The sequence below is a fragment of the Ptychodera flava genome, chromosome 12 (assembly GCF_041260155.1).
Source record: "Ptychodera flava strain L36383 chromosome 12, AS_Pfla_20210202, whole genome shotgun sequence".
Classification (NCBI taxonomy): Eukaryota; Metazoa; Hemichordata; class Enteropneusta; family Ptychoderidae; genus Ptychodera; species Ptychodera flava.
The window spans coordinates 10,466,807-10,494,161 of NC_091939.1; the positions used below are offsets into that span (position 1 = coordinate 10,466,807).

The 27,355-nt window shown below is 39.3% G+C and overlaps 1 protein-coding gene across 11 annotated transcripts in view; it reads left to right on the forward strand.

The window, feature by feature from the left end:
• Positions 1 to 27,355, forward strand: part of LOC139144957 (serine/arginine repetitive matrix protein 2-like) — an 84,600-nt gene that overhangs the window by 9,959 nt on the left and 47,286 nt on the right. For 8 of the 11 annotated variants that reach the window (XM_070715802.1, XM_070715795.1, XM_070715800.1 and 5 more), the window contains exon 2: positions 21,605 to 21,913. In XM_070715802.1, the coding sequence (XP_070571903.1) occupies positions 21,675 to 21,913 (239 nt within the window). In that variant the 5' untranslated portion in view covers positions 21,605 to 21,674. Of the gene's footprint in view, positions 1 to 18,576; positions 18,757 to 21,604; positions 21,914 to 27,355 lie in introns of those variants that run through there. The other 3 variants (XM_070715796.1, XM_070715798.1, XM_070715805.1) reach the window with 3 other exon arrangements.

Below are 27,355 nucleotides of genomic sequence, written 5' to 3' on the forward strand. Positions count from 1 at the left end.
AGATATTCCCCTCAGATAAAATGCGTCTGGGAACCTACATCACTGCATCACTGCGGCTAAATTTACATGAGCAGTATGTATCACAACGTGTGATCATGCATACTTCACTGACATCATAAAAAATGATCTACATAAAATAATATCCTTGATATTACAACTCAGATACCAGACATGTCCATTCAATTCTGAAAAGCAACTTCTGTGCATGGCAGTATGTTTGACCAGTCCGGGTTATGTCCATATAGAGGATAGTAGGGAAGAGCCAATGGCGTACCGTATATGTAATGTAATTAAGGCAAGAACCAATCACGTACTGTATATGTAACAAGGGTCAAAGGTTACGTTGGTTCACTTTGTTCAGATCGCGATATGACCTGACAGATCTACCGATCGAGTGAGACTGTTGGCTACCCGGAAGTATCTTAGGTCCAGTCGATTGGCGACGTTCTACCGTGTTAAAAATTGTGAGATTTCTTCAGGAATAGTTTTCTGAGTTTCTTTATCCTTAACCATATTCGACAAAGAGTTATTGGACGTTTTTCGTTCTCTTTTCCAGCTTTTGGTTAACTTCTCGGCGATTGATCCGGCGCGCGTTTTTCTGAGCGAAGGGTCAATCGTACCGGGAAACGCATGGTGATCGAAAAAATCGTGCTCCATCGTGCTCCGATGACCGACTAAAACAGTTGACCATCTTTGTAAAGCTTGAAAAATTCTGCATACTGCAGATGGCAAGGTTAAATTGAAATTTGACCAAAAATAGGCGATATTTGGCGACAAATAACTTACTGTAGATTTACAAGGGTCAAATGCTGATTTCTGGGAGCCGTACCCGGCCAGGAAATTCATCCAAATAAGTAATTTTCAATGTACTAACCACTTGTGTCGGTCACCATCTCGGCCGCACTGAACATTGTGCATAACGTCTACAACTAAAAACTACCCAGTGCTAAAAATAAAGGGCGAAATCAAGCCGAAAAGTTCCAAACTCGTTGCAATGTACGAGCCAAGGTTTGCATGGTTAAGTATTCATGACGTTGGCGGCGGCAGGTTCGCTGATTGGTCAATCGTACTATCCTCTCTATGGACATAACCCGGACTGTTGACATACATGTACTGTGCCGAAAATTATTTGAATCTTATGGTGATAAATATTTTATAAAGTAAATAACATCACATCATGATGTACTATAGGACATTTTCCTGTGAAGTTTCTCGCTGTTGTAAATCCTAAACATGAATATTCTAAGAACTTATTTTTAATTTTTTTTTTGAGAATTTCGCTGAATACAATTCTGCAATTTGACATTTGAAGTTCGTGGCATTTAGTATAACCAGTAGCGGTTGCATCAGTTCAGAAAGTTTGTATCTGCAAATTTCTGTATTTGATAGTGTGCCAGAAGTTTTATTGTAGTATCACCAGTTATGCCAAGCTAACCAATGGATAAACCAAGGGCAGGAACGCGGCAGCCTTAACAGTGATTATCAAGCCAGGATTTTCTGTTGTGAGTAAGTCTTAGAGGCCTTCAGAATAACTTCCCTTCAGATAGTGAAAATATCAATGCAACATTACCGGCAGTGTTTCAGAAATAAACATTAAGGACATCTATTATTTATCCCCAATATGATGACCTTCAACTGGTTATAAAGGCAGGTGGTTTTCTCTGTTGAAGTAATTAACTTCAGCACTGTTCTCAGGTTTTGTAAAGTATTTCGCCGGTTGTTCTATTGTTTATTTGGGAGATCAGATGGCAGTGTGTGTTACCAACATTGTTTAGATAGAAATTTATGAACCAGCTGGCAATAAGCTATCAATTATTGATATGAAGGCCCTCGTGAAAATTATTGAGCTGATTTTGAAGAGATATTGCCATGCATAAATTAGAAATAATAATGACAGACTGAGTGCAAAATATGAAATGCGAATGTATGATGTACGTTTCATTATTCATATCGTGTTTGGTGAAAGTATTTCATTTTAGTTAAGTATGAATGATGTTACATATATGTGCATGTACAAGTAGTAGGTATATATGCAAGCTTGACCACGTTTTGAGTTGCTAAGTGAATCCATAGTCTAGACTATCAGTAGTTTTGAACTACAGAGGAAAGTGAGACTTGTTCTAAAATACTGAAGAAAGTTATGATATTGTTTAAATAAGATTTTGGCATTTTTGCCATTCTTTTTATGTAGAATAAGTTTGTACTCTATGCAGTACAGAATATGCTATAAATGTACTATGTGTGTACTACAAATATGCAAGGCAATCCATTGTCAACTGAGAAATATTTTGCAAATTGTCTTCATTCCTTCTCAGGTATTGGTAAAATTGTTTCAATCAATAGATTCAGAATATGTATGATTTTATAATTTCAACATGTGATATCTAAAAAGAGAAAACAAATGACAAGTCAGAAAATCGCAGGGTCGAAGTTGACATGTATTTTGTTATAAATCGTAAAATACATTAATTAATGTAGACAGGATTGTCATAACCTCAAGTGTTTGAATAGAACACGCCATGAAGTGTTGAACAATACGATCCTGAAATTAGCGGAGTTTACTTTGTGACAGAAATTTACAAATTTCATTTACCTTGATAAGTAGGATAGAAAATGGAGAAAGGACAAAATTCCATGTTTTATCATTACAATGATTGGCCCACTTAAGCCTGACAGGACAACCACCCAAGTCTTCTCTCAGAAATGTCCACTTATAGATATCAGTGTTATAATGAAATTAGATTTGCATTCATACTAAGCAGCTAGGTTACTGCAAAGAGAGTCAAGTATGTGAAGGATAGGTGAGATGCTGTCAACGACAAAATGGGAAAAAAAATGTTATGTTTTATCACATGTAAGGAATGTTAAGTGAATCCCCATGTTTCCTGAGGTGTGCTCTCCACCTTGTCAAAATCAAGATGTGGTGGTGCCCTTTTTTGTTTATTCATATCAGTTTGAACCAATTACAGTATGATAGAAGTGAATTTCCGCGGAAAGCAAGTTGTGGACAAAGGATCGATGCGCGATGGCAAGATAGTTTGTATCATTTAGCATCATTATGGGAATGTTCACATGGTGGAGTGGCATATTTTTGAAGCAATGTTTGGCGTGCAGTGCTGACTATTTGCCAACTGATATTTAATATGAAACCCCAATACCTTTTGAATACTTTACATATAACTGACAAACCACTAGTCCTCACACACATTTTCCGGCCTACCACTCCAGACATTTCACATGTTGGTTTAATTACCATTGAAGAGAATAGCATCCCAACTGTTGTTTTCTACAGATTTCTTTTCCTCTATTAATTTCATCAAGATGGGGGTGAAAAAAAGGAGTTATTTTGCTGAGCATACCCTGAACTACTTCAAACAGCCAGTAGTCAGAGTCTCTGGTGTTATCTGGAAAATGCATCTCAGGAAGTATCCATATTGCTCCCAGTGGAGATTTCTGCAAACATTGAGCTCTTTCCTGAGCGTAGGTCATGCAAATTGACATTTGTCAAAATTGGGTCTTCCAGTACGGTACTTCTCTCAATATTGTGTATACGTATGTAAATTTTAAGAAACTGATGGGTTGCTACATGATGACTCTTTCTCTAACAATAAGAAGAATATGCGAACAAAAAAACTGCAACCTCATTTTCTGCTTTGGATGTGTGTTCACCGTGTTGAAGGGACTGTGGTTGACCTGAAGGATTAGCTTGTGAAAGTACTGATGCTGTGAATTGTAAATCTGTTAAAAGAACATGTTTGGATGAGTAACATGATGCATATTTTACCGTATGTGTACTTGGCATGTGCAGAGTACCTTATTGTTTGTCAATGTGGTGTTTCCAACTTTCCGTGTGTAGCTGTGATATGAAACTAGTTCAATTCATGAAGTGAAAAATACTAGTACATTCCATACCAATCTTCAGTGTTTTGAAGACATGAAAATTTTTTTGCCAAAATTTTATATTCATAAGAAAACATACATAAAATCACAGGGAAAAAGCTGATTTAATGAAAGATTCAATGTGTATACATCCAATTTGATGTGAGATAAGAAACCTTTTTTACAGTAAGGACCTTTATGAAAAAGATGCCTTTCCATGTGACAGTGAAATCTGAATTCAGTTCTGCCTGTAACATCACTTGTGAGAATTCATTTATTGCTGCAGCCTCTTAATGCCGATATGACTCTTTTATTATAACAAGTTGAATATCTCGTTTGAGCTCATGAAATCTCAAAAGATATTGCATATTCAAGTCCAAAGATCTGCCATCAGCTTGATAGGTGTAATTTTTATGCTTTGGAAAATAAAATTCATTCTCACAGTGTTGATTGGTTTTGCACAGACTACGTGGTGAATACAAATGGACCTTGTAGAATAATACTGCAGTGTAATCTTCAAGTTCATCAAAACTGGTGCATACATGTACTTCCAAATAAATGCAGTCTGAATTGTCAAGTGTAATCCTCTGAGAGGAAAGGGTTATTTCTGAACGTGATTTATAGATCTCTTTCGTCGAACCCTGTGGATGAAAATACATTACATGCTCTGTTATGAATGCTTAATTGTTTTGCTGTCTAAAAAAAAAAAACCACGCTGGTGTATATGTTACTTCCTTTGGAAAATATTGATTATTCAGTTGCTCGTAAAGGTGCGCAATTTTTTTGTGGCAACATGTACCGATGATCAGCCCTAAAAAACAAAATGTTCAGTAATTTGTCACAGTCATTTTGACCTGTACGTTTCCATCAAAAGTTTCGGAAAGTCAAACTGCCGCAGGTGAAATATGATAAAGCAACAGCAATTGTATCGTATTTCAGTTCATCCTGATTTTTTTTTATGTAGCTATGCTTTATTTTATACTTTTTATACACAGGAAAATTGATTGACTGGGAAAAATTCACAGCATTACAGCCCACACCAGGTGCTATTTCATGTGCCATAGAGAATAAAAATAAAAGGCTGTAAAAATGCAATTTATGACGGAGATTTGTGCTGGTACTGTTAATGTCATTCAGGATTTAATAGAAATCTTTTACCTGCATACAGTGTAGTGCAAATTTTAAAACACAAAATTTTACCTGTTAAGGTGGAATGTGCCTCGGGGATAAAAATTTAAACTATCAAACTTTTACAATTATACTTTTTTGTCAACCACATGTGAGGCTCATTTTGAAGCTCATTGAGTAACTAAAGATTTTACCGACTTATTTTTGTGAAAAATTGAGAATTTAATTTTTTCCTGTAGCGTCAATAACACAATTGAGGCGGCCATTTTGAATTTCAAGAGTCAGTAAATACAGTAGTTGGTAGTATGCTTCTTGAGTACTGACTTTTGCAAGGAAACCCCTGAATTTTATTTGTGATTTCAAAATGGAAGATTCCTGTGCGGAAATTTAAGGAAAGGTTTCAGTCTTTCAGTTATGAGGTGTATCATAACTTACTGTAAATGCTTACCTGAGTGGGAATCATTGTTTTCCTAATAGACAACCTAAATATAATTCATCTATTTTATTGTAATTACAAAATCTGGCATTCAGTATGAAAGAATAAATCTATGAATTTCGTCTTCACATATTTTTTGTATTAAAATATTTCCATGATGACTTTTAGATTTTATGTATGAAGTGCAAATATGGTTGGTCCCCCCATGGAAGTGGCAATAATTTCCCGCAAATTGCAATCCCGTGTTGCTTCTCAGTAATCAATACTACATGTAGCTGACCCATTTCACATATATGCTACACCAGTACTGTCCTTGGAAAAGTACTAATGCACCATGCCTCCCACTAATAAGCTGTCTGAAAAGGTGCCTTCAGGAATTTTGTGGTAATGAGTTTTATCCTGTACATCCAGGAACAGTTGGAAACTTTCACATATAGTGGGTGATGACAATAAACAGCTGGTTTACGGTTTATACACTCTCAGTGCAGTCGTACAATGCTTGTAAACCAACTTTTCAATATCTGACTGCAAGATGCACTCATCTTTTCTCCAGTTATGGAGTGAAGTGTGGCCATTGAAAATGCCACAGTGAAAGTAAGCTATCAGTATAGATTTCCAAACTAACCATGGCACATAATATACACTGTCACAGTCAATGAAATAGTTCCATAGAAGGTACATTGAAATTTTCACTGAATGTGTTACTCAACTTATTTATCGTAATATTGTAAGTTGTATTTTCTTCTTTAACTTTTCAGGGAAGAGTTTTAGCTTGTTTCTGTATTTGTTTAGTATATTAATTTGCCAAGATTTGCCAACTACACATTAAAAGGCCAGTAATTGTACTGTAGAACTTTCAGTAATTTTTTTCTCTCCTTTTTATTTTACATGTCAACTAAAGTTTCCTTTTCTACACCTCTAAGAATGTTGGGATACTCATTATTCAACTTGTCAACTCCGCCTGGACATTGTGTAGACTGCATTGTTGTTGTTTGTTGACAAGTGAATTCTGGCCCGGACTGGAATCCAAATGTAAACAATAACAGTGCATTCTACATGTATAACAGACAATCTGTGTTAGCAAGCTAAATTATAGGTGTTCCAACATGTTTTGGGGTGTAGAACAAGAACAAGAGCTTCCCATTGACATACAAAACAAAAATGGTGAAAAAAAGTTACAGTTATTGAAGAGTTATCTATCTGTGTAGCACATGGGGTACTATAATTCAATTTTGATTGCTTCCTGAAAATTAAAGTATGTACAACTTGTGCAGGATAACAGTCAGGAAAAGTGCAGATCAACTCATGTCGTGCATGTAACAGAATATGTTGGCAATTTCCACTTATGTCATCATTGGAACTTATACAATTCCATAACATTAGCCATTCAGACATTGCTTTCTTTCATTTTCAACAAGCTGTCACAAATTTGAGGAACTTATTAAATTACGGGTGCTGAAAGTGTATATAGCAATTTAGTGGAGCCAATTTATGGGCGAGGAAAAATGTTTTTCAAATGATATTCAAGCATTGTATGGTCATAGATCGTACAGATGTGGACAAAGCAGTCTTGACTTCTGAATTATTGGATTGTTTGGTCAATTTTGCAGAATTCTTTTGCATGCTGACATGTTACCAGAGAGATATGCGTTGGAGGTTTTAGTAAAGTGGTAATGGAAATGCATTTAGAATGGGAGTGTTTATAGATTGGTGGACAAATCAATAAGCATTGATACCGGCCATCTATACCGCATTTGAAAACTCTGCCCGGATCAATATCCATTGAGTGTGTGCAAAGGAACAGCCACACTGGTCTTTCACAGAAAGTAAATTCGTAACCAGACTGCCATTTTCCCCTGTGTTGTATGTGCCAGTGCCACATGTAAATTTTTTGAAGCAGCAAATATTAAGGCAGACAATACGGTACTTTTGCAAAGGTTCTGGAACATCTTGTGTATTTTAAAGGAAGTACCAGCAACATTCTTGCTATCTCCTAATTGCAATGTGATTGCCTTCCGAGTACACAGAAGATCCCAGGTACCTGGACTGCCAGGTACATGATAGACTATACAGGTGTCACTTTACAGCCGTTATACCGCCTTTGACAAATTATTGTATCATGCGATAATGGATATGAAAACACTTGTTTTTATCAGAATCGGGGTAGTGATTGCCTGGTAGTGAGAGAATTGCAGTGGATTTGGTTTCCGTGCACTGGAGTGGAAACGTGCCGTTCATCAGGATATTTTTCCACAGTGATGATTTATTGCTTTCAGTACGCACCACGAAAGTGCAAATCGATTGAGGACAGGTTGAGAGCTTGATGGAAGAGGAATGTATGAAGAAATATGATATTTCATATACACGTCATTGGCTTCTAATGCTGTGCTTGTATTTAACAGTGTTTCTCACAATCAAGTATGTATCACATCTATCAACCTGACTCAACCTCGCAGCATTCATATCAAAGGATAGCACCTTCTGCATTGATGTAGTAATCTGTTTGTCTTCTTCAGTCCTTCCACCCTGCTAAGTGGTTAGTTTTGGCGTCAACCCAGTTGTTTTTCAGCCTTTGACCTGGACCAATCTACTTTGGAAAAGGAATGGCAGGGCGGATGTCCGGACAAGTTTGCTTTGATGATGAATTATTAATTAAAGACCCTTGTTGTGTTGTATCTGACATTATCTGGTGTATTCATTGGTGATTTACCGAGGGTAAGACCCTCTGTTTACCGAGGTAATTTTATTATGTCAGGGTTTGCAGATGTTAACTGAGTAAAGTTGAAAAGGAAATTTTAGTTTCCATTGATGCTACTGAGTATTTATGTTTATGGCATTGAAAGCTGTGAGGATCAACAGGATCTTTCTGCATGTGCAGGGTATCTTTTCCGTCCCTTGTGAGAACTTCAGAACTGTTGCACGTGTCATTCTGCCAAGTAGCTAGTCTGCATTATTCATTGTGTGGCAGAGATACGATTTTCATTCAAATAAATTTGATAGTCTCAGAAAAGTGAAAATGAACTACAGCGTGAAAATGGTCAAAAATTGAAACTCTGAAACGGAATTCCAGATGGAATGCCTTGTGAAAAAAAATTATATTTTTTGAACCACAGTAACCTTGCATCGGAAAGCCAGCAAAGTGTCAAAATTAACATGTTCGGTATTTCAGGCTAAACAGTTCTACAAGTTCAATTGAAAGGAGAAAACCTTGTATGTTTGCATTATTCATATAGCAACGAATAAAAGTTACATTTCCAGTACATGTAGTCTTTGGTTTTTACTGCCTTGTAAATGTACATAAAATTGCTGAGATTGTATTACATTTGTGTAAATACCAATGCATAAAGTCAATTTAATGTCTTTTTTACCTACTTCACGTTAGACTGTCTTTATTTAAACATTAATATTTCATCAATTCATTGATGATTTCTATTTTTCTCTCTTTCATATTGTTAGTCAAGAATATCAAAAAAAAATTGTGAAATATTTTGAAGATGTAGTCAGGTTTTTAATACATTAATTTCAGCTTTTAGATTTCTTCACCAGATAAAAAATCAATAAGTTATGTTAGTTGAGATGAAAAGTGAAAGCGGAACGAATGTCTCAATGTTATACATGCTGCCGAGCATTTTGTATTCTGGAGGTGTGTGGACGTGTGCACCTGTGTCTGTACGCTTCAGTGTACACACACCTGGGAAATGGAAAAGTTACAGCGTATGAAGGTAGTTGTGGATCTTGTGTAAACACACTGATGTGTGTGTATAGGTTTATGTCTGGCAAGTGTACACATTCAGAAATCAATCCGTAAGTCGTAAATCCATCTGGTGGTTTGCTTAGTCTTCGTACGAGCATGTTTGTGCTTGGTTTGGAGTTTGTGGTTCGCTCTACATGTAGCCTTTTTTTGAAGCCATGTTTTCAAATACTGACATCATCACTGTTGATTCCTCGTATCGTAGCAGCAGAGATGAGCAGGTCAGAAACATCAGCTTGCAGTGTCAACATACAGATCACTGAGGTGCCATCATGACATGTATCACAGTGTGAATTACAAATATAATACAACTCAGGAAGTCTCAAAAGTACAATGTTCCAGTGTCTATGATATCAGCAAGTAGAAACTATTTCTTCAGTCAAGACACACCGAGTCAGTAAAGATACACCATGTTCTGTCTCGCATTTATGTACTTTCTTACAACTACTTTTTGGTAAAAAATTGCGTCGAGAGATTGTAGACTAGAGAAGAAAGATTTCAATGCACGTTTTCTGCAGGTGAACATCCTGTGTCTGCAACTTTGACTTTGATTATGAATACCTGATATGACTCAGAGACGTGCTTATTTACATCCAAGGTAAAACAGGTGTCTGCAATGAGGTTGCACATCATTATATGATTATCGGTAAACAAAGCAGTCTCACATTCAAGAAGATTTAAATTTTAATACATCAATCTTTAATCATTGTCACACTTGTCCCTCGAGTGTGACAATGATTTAAATTTTAATACATCAATCTTTAATCATTGTCACACTTGTCCCTCAAGACAGAATTTATATTTACATTTTACAATGTCAATGCAATGAAAACTGCTTCGTTAAATTTGTGAAACCACTGGCAAAGCAGCATTCAATATTGCAATTATCCAGAGTTAATGGAACTTTGTAAATTTAGATAACTTTCGGGCATAAGCTTCGGCACTGTACAAGAAAGAAACAGCGAAAAAGTTCAATACGTGCCTGAGCACATGAGAGGTAGATAATTATGCATAGGTGGTCCTGGAGCTCAGAAAAAGCTACAAGGTTGATTGTTGCCCAGTGTTCATGAAAAAATCATTTATTTGATGCTACTCACCGAGTTGTATTGTTTGTGAAAATTTTATGTCAAAACTGTCAAATACATTTTACATACTACTAGTTTACTATAGTATTTCAAGGATGATTTGATGCAATTGCGACACAAGCATGTTAAAATAAGCTTTTCCACCCAAAATACTCTCAGAAAACTGCTGAAAAGCGACTGGAAATTCTATGAATTTTCAGGGACTTAGAACCTCGTAAACAGATGAATAAACTTGAATAATTGCCACAGTTTCAGTCCAGCAAATATACTAGAATGACACAATGATGTCCAGAAAGAGAACGTGTTTATGATTCAAGACCACGAGTGATGTTTCTTCCTTGCTGTGATGCACCCATCCACGGAGAAAAACCATCGCTGGACCTAAACCAGTTCTACAGCATTGGTTATCAGCCGTCGCTCACTGTCGTATCGCAAGATTGCTGCATATAGATCATCATGTCTTTGATCTCCCAGAAAGGTCAGAGGTGAAGATAACAGACAGTATTTCCTCATCTTGATAGTCTGATAGTGTAGCATCAAGCTGGCGTTATTTTAGCCTTTCCTTGTAAAGTGAGACAGTACTTTTCCCTTGTCTCCAAATAGTTCCATTATACGGTATATTGTATGTGGGTGTAAACATTGAACTGTCACAGCTTTTTAACGTATCTTTGATTGTGACACATTTCTCTTCAGGCAAGTAAACAGTGCTCAATGCTATCAATATGTATCACTATCACCAGGTAGGGTTACAATGTAGGTTCCACTCATACATGTACAGCATACACATGAAGAGTGAATTTGGTGTTTCTGAGTTAGTGTATCTGTATGCCACATTATTATCTCTACCTGAAGTTTTTGTCATAACAATACTCAGAAGAGGTGTACGTGTGATATTGGTGAAAATTTGTCAGTGACTTATTTTGTAAGCTTTAAGGTAGCTAAATACCTTTTAGACACTTTCAGATTTTTATTTTTTTCTCAATTGAACACGTCCCAAACCCCAAATAAAGTATACATTCTGTCACCAATTACCTACCTGTTTGTACTTATAGGACTTCTTCTCTAACTGCTCTCTAACCGCAGATAAGATCTTTAAATCTCGCCTAACACCCCTTGGTCTATGAATAATTACCCACGATACACCAGTTTTTTCTCTGCGCTCATTACACTTGGACGTGTATTGAAGAAGCTCTCGCTACCGCTTGGATTTTATCCACTCTAGATCGCTTTTCGGTGTTTTTTTTCGGGAACTCACTAGACAGCTAAGTGTATCTTCACTATGTTTGTGCCGTTTTTGTGTTCTTTACATCGCCTTTGTTCTTCTTTGAAGACTTTGTTCTTGTTTTATCTTTCCGGCGATTGGTGCCTTTCCCGCCTTTTGGGTTATCAGGCGTATCGTTTTTCCCAATCGCCATTCTCGTTTTTTCTTTTCGTTTCGTCGGCCAGCTTTCTCGTTATTATTTACGTCATGAGCTTGCAAGTCCGACGTGAGGGTGTTTGCGGACATGAAATGTCGAACCTCGATCGGCACGATAAGTGTCATCTTTGCCGCGCTTGTAATCGGTCCAATACTTGTGACATTTGTCATAATTGGTCTGAATTCGATTGGAACAATATTTCTTCTCCCACTGCGTTCGCTAGCCAACGATCGGTGAATTCTCCATCTACGCTAGCAAGTTCGGAACGCAGAATCGTTGGTTCAGATGACGGTGAAGTTCCTATGACTCTGACCAACGAAAATATTGATCCCTCCGACCGGCAGTCGGCTTCCCGGAATTGGGAAGACTCGACGATTGGTCAGGCGGATAAGGTAAGTGGTTCAGGTTCAGGGAGAACGATCGATATGTCCGACAGTAGTACCAAGGAAACCCCAGAGGTCACGGTACCTAGTGTAGGCAAACCTAACGATGAAGTTAGGCAGGACTTACGCCGCGAAAGATCTCCGAAGCGACGTTCTAGTCCGCATTATATCTCTCGCTCCAGCCGAGGCTTACGTCGTAATGATTTTCCGCCTCAGCGTTTTGAGGGTAGACGTCATCGCTCCCCTTGCAGAACTTACAGGGAGCGTGATCAATCGCCCTATCGGTATGACGATTATGGGGCTCGATTGAGCTCTCCAGACCGTCCGACCTTCGACCGAAAGGTCGAGCACCGGAGATCTAGACGCGAACCTAAGCGTTTTAGACACGATTTCCGTTCACCAGAGAGAGAGACCGGTTACTATCATCGATCAGAGTTATATCATTCTGACTATTCTGATTCCGATGATGATTTCCCGAGGTCCAGACGCCGATATTCAACGTCTAGGCGTTTTGAACGGGACCACGACTTGAGCGGGGCGTTGCACGCCATAGCGGAGTCACTATCAGTTCAACAGCAAATGCTGATTAATGCTGGATTGGGCGGTACCGCTACGCGGCCTCATTTTGCTGAGAGAATGCCTTCTCGGCATAGCCCCCAGAATTCTGGCCGAGTGGAAGCGTCGTGTGATGCACGTACCACTCTGCGTCAGGGGCAAGAGTCTTGTAGCGCTAGTGATTTTCCCTCTCGCGCGACATGAGGAAGGGGAAAAAAACAAGATGGCGCCCGGACGATGACTCAGCACTTGGCGGCATCCGGCACTGGCAGTAAGAACGCGTCGATCGAATTACAGCCGCGCCCTTCCTTGCCTCGTCCCCATGCTAATTCTGAGAATTCGCTCTCAAGGACCCTCATAAGAGATATGTTTCCCCGGTAGAAAGTGAGGGTGAGCCTGCAGGGCCAGTCCATTCACTTTCAAAGGGGGAGGGAGATCACAATCCAGAGATAATCCAGCTACATGCCCCCTCAGTGGATGTCGAGTTGGAGGGTTATCAGTCGGATAATATTACAACGCAATCAGTCCTTAGCGAGACTATAGCTAAGGCACCGGAACATGATTCCGATTTGCCAGAGGACCAGGTTAGCATAGCAGAATCACAAGCTAAACCTAGGGAATCAAATTTTGCACAGTGCATTTCCTGGGTATATGAAGCTTTTGGTAGTGACTGTCCTAAGCCTCAGGCACCTGCCCAGATTGAGTCAGTCACTGCTTCGGAACTGTCTAATGGCCCAGAGAAGCAGGTTGCTCACAGGTCATTACCCATTTCTCGAGTTATCACTTCAAACCTAGAAAAAGTTAGGAGAGAAGTAACAGGAGAAGTGCAAGATTCTAACCCTTTGCCAATCGGCAAGTATCCATGGGCAAGGTCTAGTTTAAAAAATAAATATTATAAGACTCATGCCTCTCTTTTTTCCGGGGGACTCCCACATTTGGATAAAGACGCCTCTACTGTGGATAATCAGTCGTCGTCGTTTAAGACCATTTCGATTGATATGCCAATGTTTCGCCAGCTGGGTGACACAGTTAATATGACCATCCGTGCAGCATCATATATTGACTGGCTTTTGGGGTTAACTGTGCGTGAATTACAAGCTTTGCACATCCCTGATAAAGCTAAGCAGTCTCTTAGGGCGCTCGCTAATTCAGTGAATCATCTCTCTGAGTTTGCTGTCCGAAATCATGTCGCCCTACATCTTATTGAACGCGATGCATTTTTGAGTCGCCACTCCGTTCAATTGTCGGATGAGTTAAAAGGGAAGGCTCGATTAGCACCTTTTTCCCCAAAGAATTTGTTTGCTGGCACTTTACCAGACCTAGCCAAGCAGGCTACCCAGGAGTGCCAAAATAATGCTTGGTTATTCGAAAGGAATAAACAGAGAGTGAGTGGTGCAAAAACGACTAACGTGTCGAAACCCACTAACAAATTTAAAGGTGGAGCCACAGGGGCCAAAGCACGCCCTCAGTCACAGAAATCGCGTGCTCGGCCGTTTAACAAATCAAATCGGGGTAAGGCTAAGAAACCTTTTCCCTCTTCTACCCCTGGGGGAATGGGTCACCCCAGCCAGCAGTCCTGACGGGCTCCCTCCCCTCCCGTCCTTACCATCACCGGACATTCCAGTGGGGGGGCGGCTCTGTCAATTTGGCCCCAAGTGGGATGCCATAACAGACGACCATTGGGTATTGAATATAGTAAAGGAGGGTTACAAGCCAGAGTTCACTCATCCGCCCCCCCTGGCTTGTACTCCAGTAAAGTTTCGCCCCCTCAACACAACACAGACCCTCAACTCACCGAAGCAGTTCAGGGTTGGTGTCCAAAAATGTGGTAAGACGTGTAAACCCATCCCTGGAGGGGCCAGGGTTTTACAACCACCTGTTTCTGGTACCAAAAAAGACAGGAGGGTGGAGGCCAATCCTAAACCTCACATACCTCAATCGTTTCTTAAAGGTAGATTCCTTTCGGATGGAGACAAATCGGTCGATCTTAGCTGCTATCGAACCAGACGATTGGCTAATTTCGATCGATCTGAAGGATGCATATTTTCATATAGCAATCCACGAAGAGTTTCGCCGGTACTTCCGTTTTATAGTAAACGGACTAGTTTACGAGTACACGGCCCTACCCTTCGGGTTGGCAACGGCACCACGCGTTTTCACCAGAGTAGTACTTGCGGTGGTCGCTTTCCTACACAGACAGTCAGTCAAAATACACCCTTACTTAGACGACTGGCTGCTTCGCAACAAAGCCAAGGAAATTCTCTTGGAGCATCTCTTGTTAACCTGGAACACTATTCTCCGCCTCGGTTTCATACCAAGTGTGGAGAAATCGTCTCTGACACCGTCGCAGGACATGGTTTTCGTGGGAATGAGACTGCACTCAGACAGAGGCATAGTATCACCGACTCGAGATCGCATAGACAGACTCCTGTCTCTAATACGCGGTATTCTCCCACAGCCGTCAGTCCCTGCCAGAGTATTATTAGGCATAATCGGGACGATGGTGTCCATGATAGACATCGTCCCATGGGCTCGACTTCGTTTACGCCCAATTCAGCTGTACCTCCTGTCAATGTGGCGGCCAAATCGGCATGCCATAACATATCCGATCCCTGTCAGACCTGCCCTGCGTTACCACCTATTATGGTGGGAGGACACGGACAATTTACAGCGGGGTGTTTCGCTGAAAACTGTCAGGCCCGACAAGTTCCTTTTTACAGATGCGTCGACCACAGGATGGGGTGCGCATCTGGACGACCTGTATGCAGCAGGTCAGTGGACAGTGGCCGAGGGCAGGAGGCACATAAACTGGTTGGAGCTGCAAGCCGTTTTCTTAGCTCTTCAGCGCTTCGAAGTTTCAGTGGCCAACCAGAGTGTCCTCGTCAATACAGACAATTCCACGGTAGTTGCCTATATAAACAAAATGGGGGGACGAGATCTCCCACTCTTTGTTTCCTGGTGTGGAATCTATTGATGTGGTGCAAAGACCACAATGTTCGTCTCCAAGCCCGGCATCTGCCGGGCAAACGAAACCACATAGCGGATGCCCTATCGCGGAACCGCTCCGTGCAACCGACAGAGTGGGCACTACCTCAGACCATTGTGAACCAGATATTTGCAATTTGGGGAACTCCAATGTTAGACCTATTTGCGACATTCAGAAATCGCAAGCTCCCGCTCTTTGTGTCGCCGATACGGATCACAGAGCAGTAGGAGTGGACGCCCTATCAATGTCTTGGGAGAACATAACAGCATACGCGTTTCCCCCTCTACCTCTGCTTCCACTAGTACTCAAGAAGTTAGCAGAGGAGAGGACAATTATAACTCTAATAGCCCCATTGTGGCCGAAAAGGCCTTGGTTTCCGATGCTATTAGATCTGATAATAGATTCCCTTTGAAACTGCCTCAAAGAGAAGATCTACTATCCCAGGGGACACTTCTAACTCACCCGGAACCAAGCGTGTTCCACCTTCACGCGTTCAAGTTGTCGAGCAAGCCCTCATTGAGAGAGGCTTTTCTAAGGCAACTGCCGCCATTATCGCCAGACCACAGCGAGCCAGTACTCTGGCAACCTATGAAGACAAATGGCGGAAGTTCTGTGATTGGTGTGGTGAACGGAAGATTACTCCAATCAAAGCTTCTGTAGAACAGTTAGCGGAGTTTTTTCTCTTCCTCTTTAGAGACAAAGAATTTTCTCCCCGTACAACTGCTGTTTATCGTACTGCTATTTCAGCTACCATTAAAGGCTTAGGAGGTGAGGACTTTGGTCATAATAGTTCTCTCTCCGCTATGATCAGAAACTTCATGATTGAGAGACCAGCAAGAAGAAAATTGGTCCCTCAGTGGAGTTTGTCACTGGTGTTGCGGGCTCTGCAGGAGCCCCCGTTTGAACCACTGCATACTACTAGCCTTAAGGCTCTAACGTATAAGACTGTGTTCTTATAGCCCTAGCGTCTGGTAGACGTAGAAGTGAAATTCACGCTTTTGGTGTGGATGAGGGCTTGCTGGCTATTAGCAAAACGGAAGCTGTTTTGCGCACTAGACCAGGTTTCTTGGCCAAGAACCAAGCACTGGATTCAGTAGCACAGCCTGTTATCATCAAAGCACTTGACACACTCACAGGCCCTGATCCACAGGAGAGAGTTTTGTGCCCAGTCCGTGCCCTCCGCTGGTACTTAAAACGGACTGAGCATTTTCGAGCAGGTAGAACTAGACTGTTTCTACCTATTCCTCCGTCTCCTAAGACAGATTGCTCAGCTGCCGACATATCGAAGTGGATAGTTGCGGCTGTACGCTGGCATATTCAGAAAGTTCTTCTTCTAATTTACGACTTTCAAGTGTGACTGCTCATGAGGTTAGAGCCCTGTCAACATCATGGGCTTTATCAGCTGGAGTGCTGCAGACGAAGTCATTCGTGCAGGAACTTGGCGGTCAGCTAATTCCTTCATTAGCTTTTATTTACGTGACATGGCCTCGGAATTAGAGGGTTTATATTCTCTTGGCCCGCTGTCGGTCAGTCAACAGGTAGTCTCAGGCAAATAATTTGTCCCAGCCTCCTAAGGTCTGTGGTATTCTGTTGTTTGTCCTATAAGTACAAACAGGTAGGTAATTGGTGACAGAATTGATGTTTAAACTTAAACTAATTTCTGTCATATAATTACCTACCTGTTTGCTCCCGCCCTTCCTCCCCACGTTTGTGTGTACTTATTTGCCGTGAGTGTAATATCCATTGGTTATTATTTTCTCATGGTAATCTTTGAGTTATTACCCCTATTTTCTGGGTGGCTTTCACCTTCAGGAAAGGTTGATACATGCAGTGTCCTATGAGTTCACAATATGCTGCAGATTAAAACTGGTGTATCGTGGGTAATTATTCATAGACCAAGGGGGTGTAGGCGAGATTTAAAGATCTTATCTGCGGTTAGAGAGCAGTTAGAGAAGAAGTCCTATAAGTACAAACAGGTAGGTAGTTATATGACAGAAATTAGTTTAAGTTTAAACATCAATTTTCTGAAAGCCCTGATATAGAGCTATCCGATTAAGCACAGTACACGGTCATTATTTGCATAAGAGTCACGTGACAAGCGTTTTGCTGAAGCTTCGAAAAACCGTTTTTTTCCCGCCTTATGCAAACACGCTGCAAGATTTCCGGTTGGAATTTCTTCATTGACAAGCCTTGACAATATCCTTCAAAACCGTGTCTGCGATTTTTTCCCGGAGGCTCCATTCAAATTATATGGCGTGATAATTAAAATTCCTTGAAAAGCACCTTCATCTAAAACCTTAAGAGCGCATTAAAAAAAACAAAGGCATATAAAGAAAATCCCAGACACGGTTTTGAAGGATATTGTCAAGGCTTGTCAATGAAGAAATTCCAACCGGAAATCTTGCAGCGTGTTTGCATAAAGCGGGAAAAACCGGTTTTTGGAAGGTTCAGCAAAACGCTTGTCACGTGACTCTTATGCAAATAATGACCTTGTACTGTACTTGGTCGGATAGCTCTCTATCAGGGCTTTCAGAAAATGTATACTTTATTGGGGTTTGTGACGTGTTCAATTGAGAAAAAATATAAAAATCTGAAAGTGTCTAAAAGGTATGTAGCTACCTTAATTGCGATCTGAGTGAGCAGAATGCAGCAATATGACAAATGACACTGGGAAAAGTATGAGGTATTGAATAAAAGATGTTGTGGCTGTATTTTTTTCTTTTGCCCCAATAGAATTCTTCCAAAGAAAATATTGTTTAACAGCCAGTATTTAAATGCTGATTTTCTGTACTATCACACAATATTTTCAAATGAGTCTCATATTCACTGATGACGATCATTCTTTTTTTGAAAATAAGGGACTTTGATTGGTCAGTATGCTGCTTATAAATATTCAGTAGGCTGTCAGTGTTGGTTCAGCTGTGATATATGTCACATCACGTGCCGGGGACATCAAAAAAAAGTGTCATTGGAATTGCAGTGCGTTGCAGTCAGTCAGTGTCGGCTGTGTAAATTTACATCCAATGGAAGCTGGGTCAAGCCACTGTTTGGTTGATCTCTGTGCATTGTGTGTGTACCGAGCAGTAAGGCAGAGCAGCTTCGATTTCAAATTACGCTGTTTCTTGTGACTCTAAGGTTAGACATGTTTTCTACATCTTCAGCAGATGATGACTTGACTGTTTAACCCTTACACCCCCAGTTCCCTGTACACAGGTCCAACTTTACCATAGAAAACAATGGTTTTGGACAAAGCATGGTGGTGAAAGGGTAAGGACAGGGCTGTCTGCTTGTGAAAGTGTGATCGCCCGGCTTTTGTCAATGGCTGTCGCTTTCCTTGAAATACAACAATACACAGGGATTTTCAGTGTCATAGTCATGGTTTTGTTAGACTCTGAAAACTATGTTTTAGCTTTTTGTATCTTTAAAAAGGGCAAATATTTTGCATTCATATTTTTAAAAGTCTGTGGTCTATGCATAGTTACTGGTATTTCCATAACCAGCCAGCTAACTTTTCATATTTTTACCTACGTGCATCCATTTGCATGCTGCTAAAATTGAGCATGGTAGACACATGTTAATAAATAGCAAATTGTGTGTGACCTGAATGCTGTTGATATCCGTATGAGTGGGTGAAACTCATGTTCAACCAATATATGCACAGCTCTGGTGCCGTGAGTAGTCGATACTTCACACATATCACTGAATTCCTAATTCCATTTGACCTTAACTGGGCCCAGGAGTATCAAAAGTATTAGTTTTTTAAAAGCATCGATGCAGGCAGCTGTTCTTTTTGTTTCTCATGCTTTGACATTTCAACTTAATCAGAATATGAACATGATGTACTCGTTGATTTCTGGTACAACAGTGTAGGGTGAGAATAAGCTAGATGACAGGCCAGTGGTACGTATTCTCTTAATGGCAAATTTGTCCTCATTTTCCTCAACAGATTAGAGGTGTACCTGTTACAGTAACTGTAAAACAGTAAGATTGGATGAAACCATGATCGTAAAGAGGGTTAAATATGGTGATCTCATAATATAGAGCCTATTACAGGTAGTAGTGGTGCCATATGTGAAATATCATGTAACACCCTCAGCAAATGGGATTGTTGTCAAATCCAGTTGTTTTAGTGAATCATTGCTTGTGGATAAACAACTGTTAAATTATTGTATAGTGTCAAATCTAGTTGTTTTAGCGGACCATTGTTTGAATTGTGGATAAACAACTGTTAAATATGGTAAAAGTGACTTTTACAGCGAAAACCTTAGAGCAGTTTTCACTTGCATAAAATTTGTGATAGACCTAGGAGCACCTTTTCTAATACCGGTAATTTTGTACCAGTACCTGCAAAGGGAGATGATTGTCCAGTATCTGTACAGTATATTGTAGGCTCTGTAAAGCCCTAATGAAAGCACACATATAGAATACAGGTGATTGCTCAATTTTGATAATGTTAAGGCAAGTTTCAGTTTTGTTTGGCCCTATTTTGATCCAGTCCTGTTGGTTTGTTTTTTACATTCTTCAGTCATGTGTAGTGTGCTGAGATGTATCTGTAGTGCACTTCAAAGAATTTTTAATAATAATAATAATATTCCTAGAGTCTTATCCAATTTTTTCAAACACTTTAACCCTTTTCCTGCCAGACAGTAATAACTGTATCACTTCCCCATCAGCCAAGTCAGTAAAAAGCGGTATTGAGCCAAAAATTGACGTATTTTCACCCACTTGGCTTGGTATATTATAGCATCTTCTGTCCAAAAAAATCAACTTTACAGTATTATGTTTGCAACAGCCTTCAAATGTACAGTATTATGTTAAAATACATCATATGGAATACGTTGTGTTTCATTAATTTTAACCATCTTGGTGGTGAAATGTGGACTTGGCAGGAAAAGGGTTAATGGTGAAAATTGTTGCAGATTTTGTCATATTGAATTAGAAAATGTACACATGAGGTTTCAGCCATCAAATGCTGCCAGTGTGGTGAATTTTTTTTAATTACTTGATTTTTTTTAATTACTTGATGGTTGCCAAAATGATTTTGATATGGTGAGGCCATAACCAGTAATAATAGCATAAATTTAAAAAGGCAGTCACGTACCGGTATGATTTTCAGTGTGTCATGTGACTGGTGTTCAGTTTTATGAATAGCAGCTAGATTAGTGTTGATTGGTTCCCATTCAAATCAGCCAGAAATACTGTAATCATGGTAATCACAGGAATGTGTGTGCAGTCTTCAACTCTTGGTAAAGGAATTTCTGTATTTTCATCGAAGTACCACTATTCGGTTGTTGGCTCGGAAATTTACAAGCAAATGACAGAAAAAAGAAGCAAAAACCCACAAAAATTTTATCTTGACTTTGCTGATGACAGTCAAGAGATAAGAGGCAAATATGAATTATTATTTTAGTATTTATATGATGTATCATCAGTAGTTACCTGTAATGTTTCCATCTAATGAAACAAAGCATAGCTGTCGGAAACACACTTTGTTCAGCTAGCTGATGAAGTCAGTGCATTAATGTCAGGAGTTGGTATACAAAGTCTGTATTGGGCACACATTTTCAACAAAGTATCCCAATTGTGTGCTTATGACCTATGTTAGTCATTCTGTAGTGGGTGATCCATTAAGCTTTCTCACAGGGAAATGAAAAAATAAATGTTAGTGCCCAACAGAAAAACATACTGACAAAATTATCAAAAGTCACTCGTATCATACAGTTATGACCAACTAAGGGCATAAATACAGCAGTTTTTCTCAACTGTATTTGTGTGCTTTTGTTTCAGAGCTTTGATTATTGAACGCTATATTGAGTTGTGCATGCTGTACCTGGAGATTGCCCTCAACTGCTGTGGAAAGTGAGGCAGTAGTGTGTTCGTCCAGTTGATAGATATGTTTCTACTTGTACAGGTGATACTGTACGAATGAGAAACGCTTTCCCATTAACATTTAATATCCTAATTGTACTGATTTATATTCCAGACACGCGCAGAGCTATTTTCCTAGCAATAAAGTCACTTGACAACGCGAGCCAACCACCACCACCACCACCATGTACAACGGGATCGGCCTTGCGACGGCCAGGGGCAGTGGCACCAATGGCTACGTGCAGAGGAATCTCTCCCTGGTGCGAAAGCAGAAGGAGAAGGTGGATTACAAAACAGAGGAGGAGCTTCAGAAACTGGACCAAGCCATGAACAAGAAGCCAAACCAAGAGATACTAGCCCATGAACGCAAGCGGAAAGTTGAACTGAAATGCATTGAGTTTCAAGAACTCATGGAAGAACAAGGGTAAGCTGTCAATCATTGTTGTAGAATTAAAATATGCTTGTAACAGTCTTCTGGTAAGTTACCAGTCAGTCCTCAAAGGGTTAAAACTGTGCGGTGTGAATGAATACTTATTTGCATGTGTGATGCATATGTAAATTTATATTGACCATGATAAGTTTAGAAGAAGTAGTGTCTCAACATTGAACATCATCTACACAGATTATAAGACTGTTCAGTGTTCTCTCTTCACAGAGCTCTGACAACAACGGCAATACTCACCAAATTAAAATTTTTGTCACGTGAATTTGAATACTATTTGTAAAACCAACAGTAGGAATGGTATCAGATAGATTATTTGTACAGGTTTTATCTCATTGTTACTTGTTGGCAAACTAGATCTGTCCAAACTAGATGTGTATTGAATGGAGATTTATCATTAGATCTCCAGTGGAGGTGAGATAATAGTCGAATGTCCAGTCGTGTCATAAAAAGTGAAATTTATGATTCATTAGGGTGGCCCTTTGATCATTTTTGCTGCAATTTCATGTATCGTGTTGTTACTCTTATGAATACCACAGTTGCACCATGCACCATGATTAGATCTGTACTTTGTAGTGAATGCTTGTGCAGTGATAAATGTCGTAAAAATTATCAGAAAATTTGTGATGCAGGGAAAGCGGGGAAAAAACATGAGTATGATTTGGCAAGGCTGAATTTGAACAGCGGTAGCTGGCCTTGAAAGGCTCTCGTCCATTTCTGCTCTAATACTCTAATGATTGAAAATTGTGTCGGCAACATCTGTTTCTTTTGAATTTATTGTGACAGAAGTATGGAATTCAAGGTTTTCTGCTTTATTAAGTATCCACATTTCCCTTTTGTTTTATTCCCTCCTGTGATGTATTTCACTCATGAATTGAGTGAAAATTCATAATCTCCATCTTCTGGGATTTTAGGAATTGTAAGTCTAACCATCTGTTGCTTGGCCAGTCTGCACAGCTTTATTGGTCAATAGTGTCACAAATACCTCATCAGAAATCTAAATAAACTATAAAAATGTATTCTCTTTGAAACTGTCAACATAATATGTAAGAATTTTTCGGTAAATGATCATTAGTTGATAAGCTCTGTGCTGTCAATTTGTAAGATATACCGTAGTTCTGTAACAGATATTATCACATAGTAAATGGTAATTTTTTTCATGATATCAATCATTTACTGAACATTCTCAGGCAAAAGCATCCTTTGAATCAAGTAGCAAGGTAATCTTTTAAAAATTTTAAAGTATTAGAATGAAGGATTTTTGTAAGAACCAAACAGTAGGCATGAGTGTATATCACTCCAGGATATTGCAAGAGAGAAGGATTGGTCTGTACTCATTAATTTCCTGGTTTGGTTTTTCATTGTCCCTTGATTTAAAGTACAATTGATAAGATGTGGGTTTATAGCATCACCTGGGCGATGATTCTCTTTCCCAAGAATCCAGTAAATTTTTTCCATGAGATCATATCAACTTCTCCCTTTGCCTTAGCCAGAGTTCGTCTAAACCATCAACATACAGAGATTCAATACTCTTTGCGCAGACTCTGTGAACGGCCTTGATTCAAACTGCTGAGCTTGCTATGGAGTTAACAATCAATCAACTTCACCTGGCTGCTGCTGAAAGACCAATGCAAAGTGCTGATTAATATTATATAAAAAAAGGGAGCACTGATTGAGAGAGTTCATCCAATCCATCAAAAGAGAGTAATCACTCATTTTGTAAAGCAGCAGTTCCAATAATTGCAAAACCCAGACAAGTTTTGATATTGTCGCATATTTCACCACGGCTTGATTGATGAAATCGGTAGAGTAAAGGTCGTTGCCAGTTCTCTATGTCACAAAGGGAAGAGATGGGTAAACCCAAACAGATTTACAAGATTGGAAAATGGGGAAAAAAAGAGAAAGAAAATTGTCAGATAGGTTTCCATTTCTGCCTGTATACCCCAAGCACACAAGTCAACTTACTACCGTCAAGGAAGGGAACGAGCGTCTTTTCACGTATTTTTCAACATCGTTCATAAATTTGAACGTCATTCATGTTGTGAATATACTATAGATGGCTTCTCCACATTATAAATAAATAATTTGGATACTGTGCATATAATGAATTTAGATTGCAGCCAATAAATATGAGATGGGATTGTTCTCCAATGCAACATTGGTGTTAAGGTGAAGTACTACGAATTACGTCAAATTAAGTTGTGGTGCCATTGTCTTTAAACTTTGCACAAATATTCTTGGAAGTTTTGCAAGTGCAAAAATGAAATAAAAAATGGGGGTCACCACGCTCGTTTCCATGGAAACGGACGTTAAAATGGCGTCGTTAGAAATAAATAAAAATGATATAATTCACTTAAACGAAAGAAAGCAATTAAAACGCATAGCAAACGAGTTAATTTTAATAAATACCAAGACTTAAGATCCATATCTATCGAATCTATAGTTTTCATGATGTTTGTGGAGAAATTTTAACATAAGTATCGATTACAAAATGACGATATCGAAATTATATCACTACATAATTTTCGAATTTTCTTCCTGTCGCTTTGAATGGTGTCATTTTGACCAAACTTGGCGAATAACTCCTGAAATAATACCATTTAGTTTACACTTTTAATAAAAGGGTGTCACCACGCTACTTTTTACAATATCTCCAGGTGAATGGGTAATTTGCGCCATATAAATGGGAGAGAGAGTGTAACTTTTCGCTCATATTGAATAAAATCAGCTTCCTAGGGGGTCAAAATATGACAAGGTTGTAGGTCACATGTATTTCTAAGACACTGGGTCAAAAATTAGGTAAAGCGCAATTTCAACAATGACAGGTGATGTTAAATATATGCGCTACAAAATAACCCATTTGCGGCAGGCTGAAGTTAAATCTGCGCAGAAACGTTCTAAAGCGTGTGCGCGTCCGAATTCGTCGCCCTTTACCTTAAACTGTTGCCTGTTTTAACTTAGCCCTGGCAGTGAGGAGGGTACCACTGGGTTGAAGAGAGGGGTCTGTGCCAATGTGTGTGTTCTCCTTTTCAAAACGTGTATTGCCGTATAGGTCTTTGTTATTGTTCTTTTCAGAACATTTGTCAGTTTCTTGAAAATTGCGTTTTACACCACAGCCTAACTGAAATAAGATTTTTAACATCACCTTAATCTGAACAGATCCTTAAATCAGTTCTTGACATTTAGAAACAATTTTAAGTTCAAGATCAATACTGCCGTAGACGCCTTTTTTTCTGGCATCTCAACATCGATTGAAACTTCGGGAGTACCGTACTTTGCATACCACAGTTTACATTTTGTGTCAAGAATTGTCTACCGGTAATGTCACGACTATAAGGATCAAAGTGTGCAGTTTGAAACACATCACAGTCAAAAGCTAGTGTTTATTTGTCAGGATGTTTCCAAGGAAAATACAGGAAAGAAAGGGATCGTGACACCTTGCCCAAGATTGCATGGTGCCGATATTTTTTCAGGAAATTAATTTTCATGGTCGTATTGACTGAAGGACAAGGATTATGGCAGTGCCACCTGTTCGCTAAATTACTTCACAATTCCCTGTTTGGTCTCACACACACAGGGAAATAACAAATATCACCTGAAATGAAAACCGCACATAAAAATTCAGAGAAGAGAAGACTTACAACCGCAAATTAAGTATGTGACCACCCACACAGAGAAGGCTATTGCGGCTGGTGTGGTTTCATAATCTCTGCATAATCCACCACGAATGATGAACACATCCATAAAATATTGAAAATCACTTTCAAGTGACATGCCTGACAAGTCATTAAAGTTTTATGCGGTGGATTTGTTAAAAAATTCAAGATGTTGAACAGATGTGAATAGTTGAGAATACATACACTTGTTTACACCCGATTTTTCAGAACTCTTTCTGCTCCAGTTGCTCTGTCCAAAAGTCAAAAAAACTAACTACGTGTTGCAGACATCAGACACTCAAATGTTTTTTAATAATCATGGTGAAAGAGTACTGTTTTATTGGTCTGAGATAGCAGCATTATAGTTTAAGCCTGTGATGTAGCAACTGAAAGTTTCAAGTTAACATTAAGGCACCACCGGTCCCTCATGTGTTTGAAACCTTTGCCAGGTCTAGTCTACAAGATAACATTTCATGGAGTCATGTTCCACAGAAGAATGCTCTTCGTTCTGTATACCAAACAGTGATTCCATGAGTGAAGCAGAATTAAAAAAAGTGTGACATGACATCAGTAGATTTAATGATGAAGGAGCCTTTGAAATTGTTCTTGGTAAATCTTCATAATTGGTACCAGTTCAACTACATTTACATTCCTAATGTAAATATATAACTTTCCTTATGAAAATATATAACTTTTCACAAATTTGGCAGTTTAAATCTCCATGGTTTAGTATTGCAGTACCAGTAATGTCAGTAGCATAATGTTGTTCAGATACATGTTCCACAGAGATAAAATATAAAAGTGTAGAAATGTAAAAAACATCAATTTATGACACGTCATCATTAGATTATGTATATAGGGATAAATTGAGATTTATTTTATTTTTTGTTTGAGATCTTTTTATATAGAAAGAAATTTTATTGAGAAAATTAAAATGTATTCTCTGGTAGTTGAAATTCTTACCAGCTTCCCCGTGTATTTGCTCAGCATACAACATAAGAAGCCAAAAAATCCAGATAACATTCTGTACCAAACTATTATAACCAGCTGCCCGCTCTTCCCAATACCTCACCGTGATGTAAGTACAGATTTCCATCGCAGGCACTTAGGCTAAGCTGGAAAGGTGGGTCAAGGAGGAAATCTTTTCTGAATGTCTATCTGTGCAAAAAGCCATTAGCTATCTTTTCGTGCAGTGGTACGACTTATTCCGTCTGATACAAAACTTTGCAATCATGGCTCTGTCGGTAAATATGCCAGATTTGTCAGTGTCACAGAATGCCCTGATGATATAGATGTACCGTAAATGAGTGAGTTGTGTTTTCTTGGCATGTATGCTACATGTACTCCCAAGATTTTTCATGAATCGTAGATAACTACCTCATTTGACAGCCTCCAGGCTGTACACATCGTTTCCGAGAATCCATCAAATTATGTGCTACCTTCACGGGTAATGTTATTTCCAAACGTTCGTCACTTACCGCAGAGAGATCTGCAAATTGAATGAATGAGAGAAAGCTGGAAAATGTGGAGATTAGATTATTCAATCGAAGCCATCAGTGATCCAGAGTCTGCTCTCTCGTTAACTCTATCTAGGCATTTGCGTGTGTGGAGACATCTTTCCATCAGATGCAATTTACAACACCTAATTACAGGATTTATTTTTGAAAACCAAACTAATTAACGTTTTTGTGTGTGAACAAGCGGCGCTTGCTGTCATAGAAACAGTCCGTATGGCTACAATAGCAATCTCGCTGGCTTTCGTTTGCTG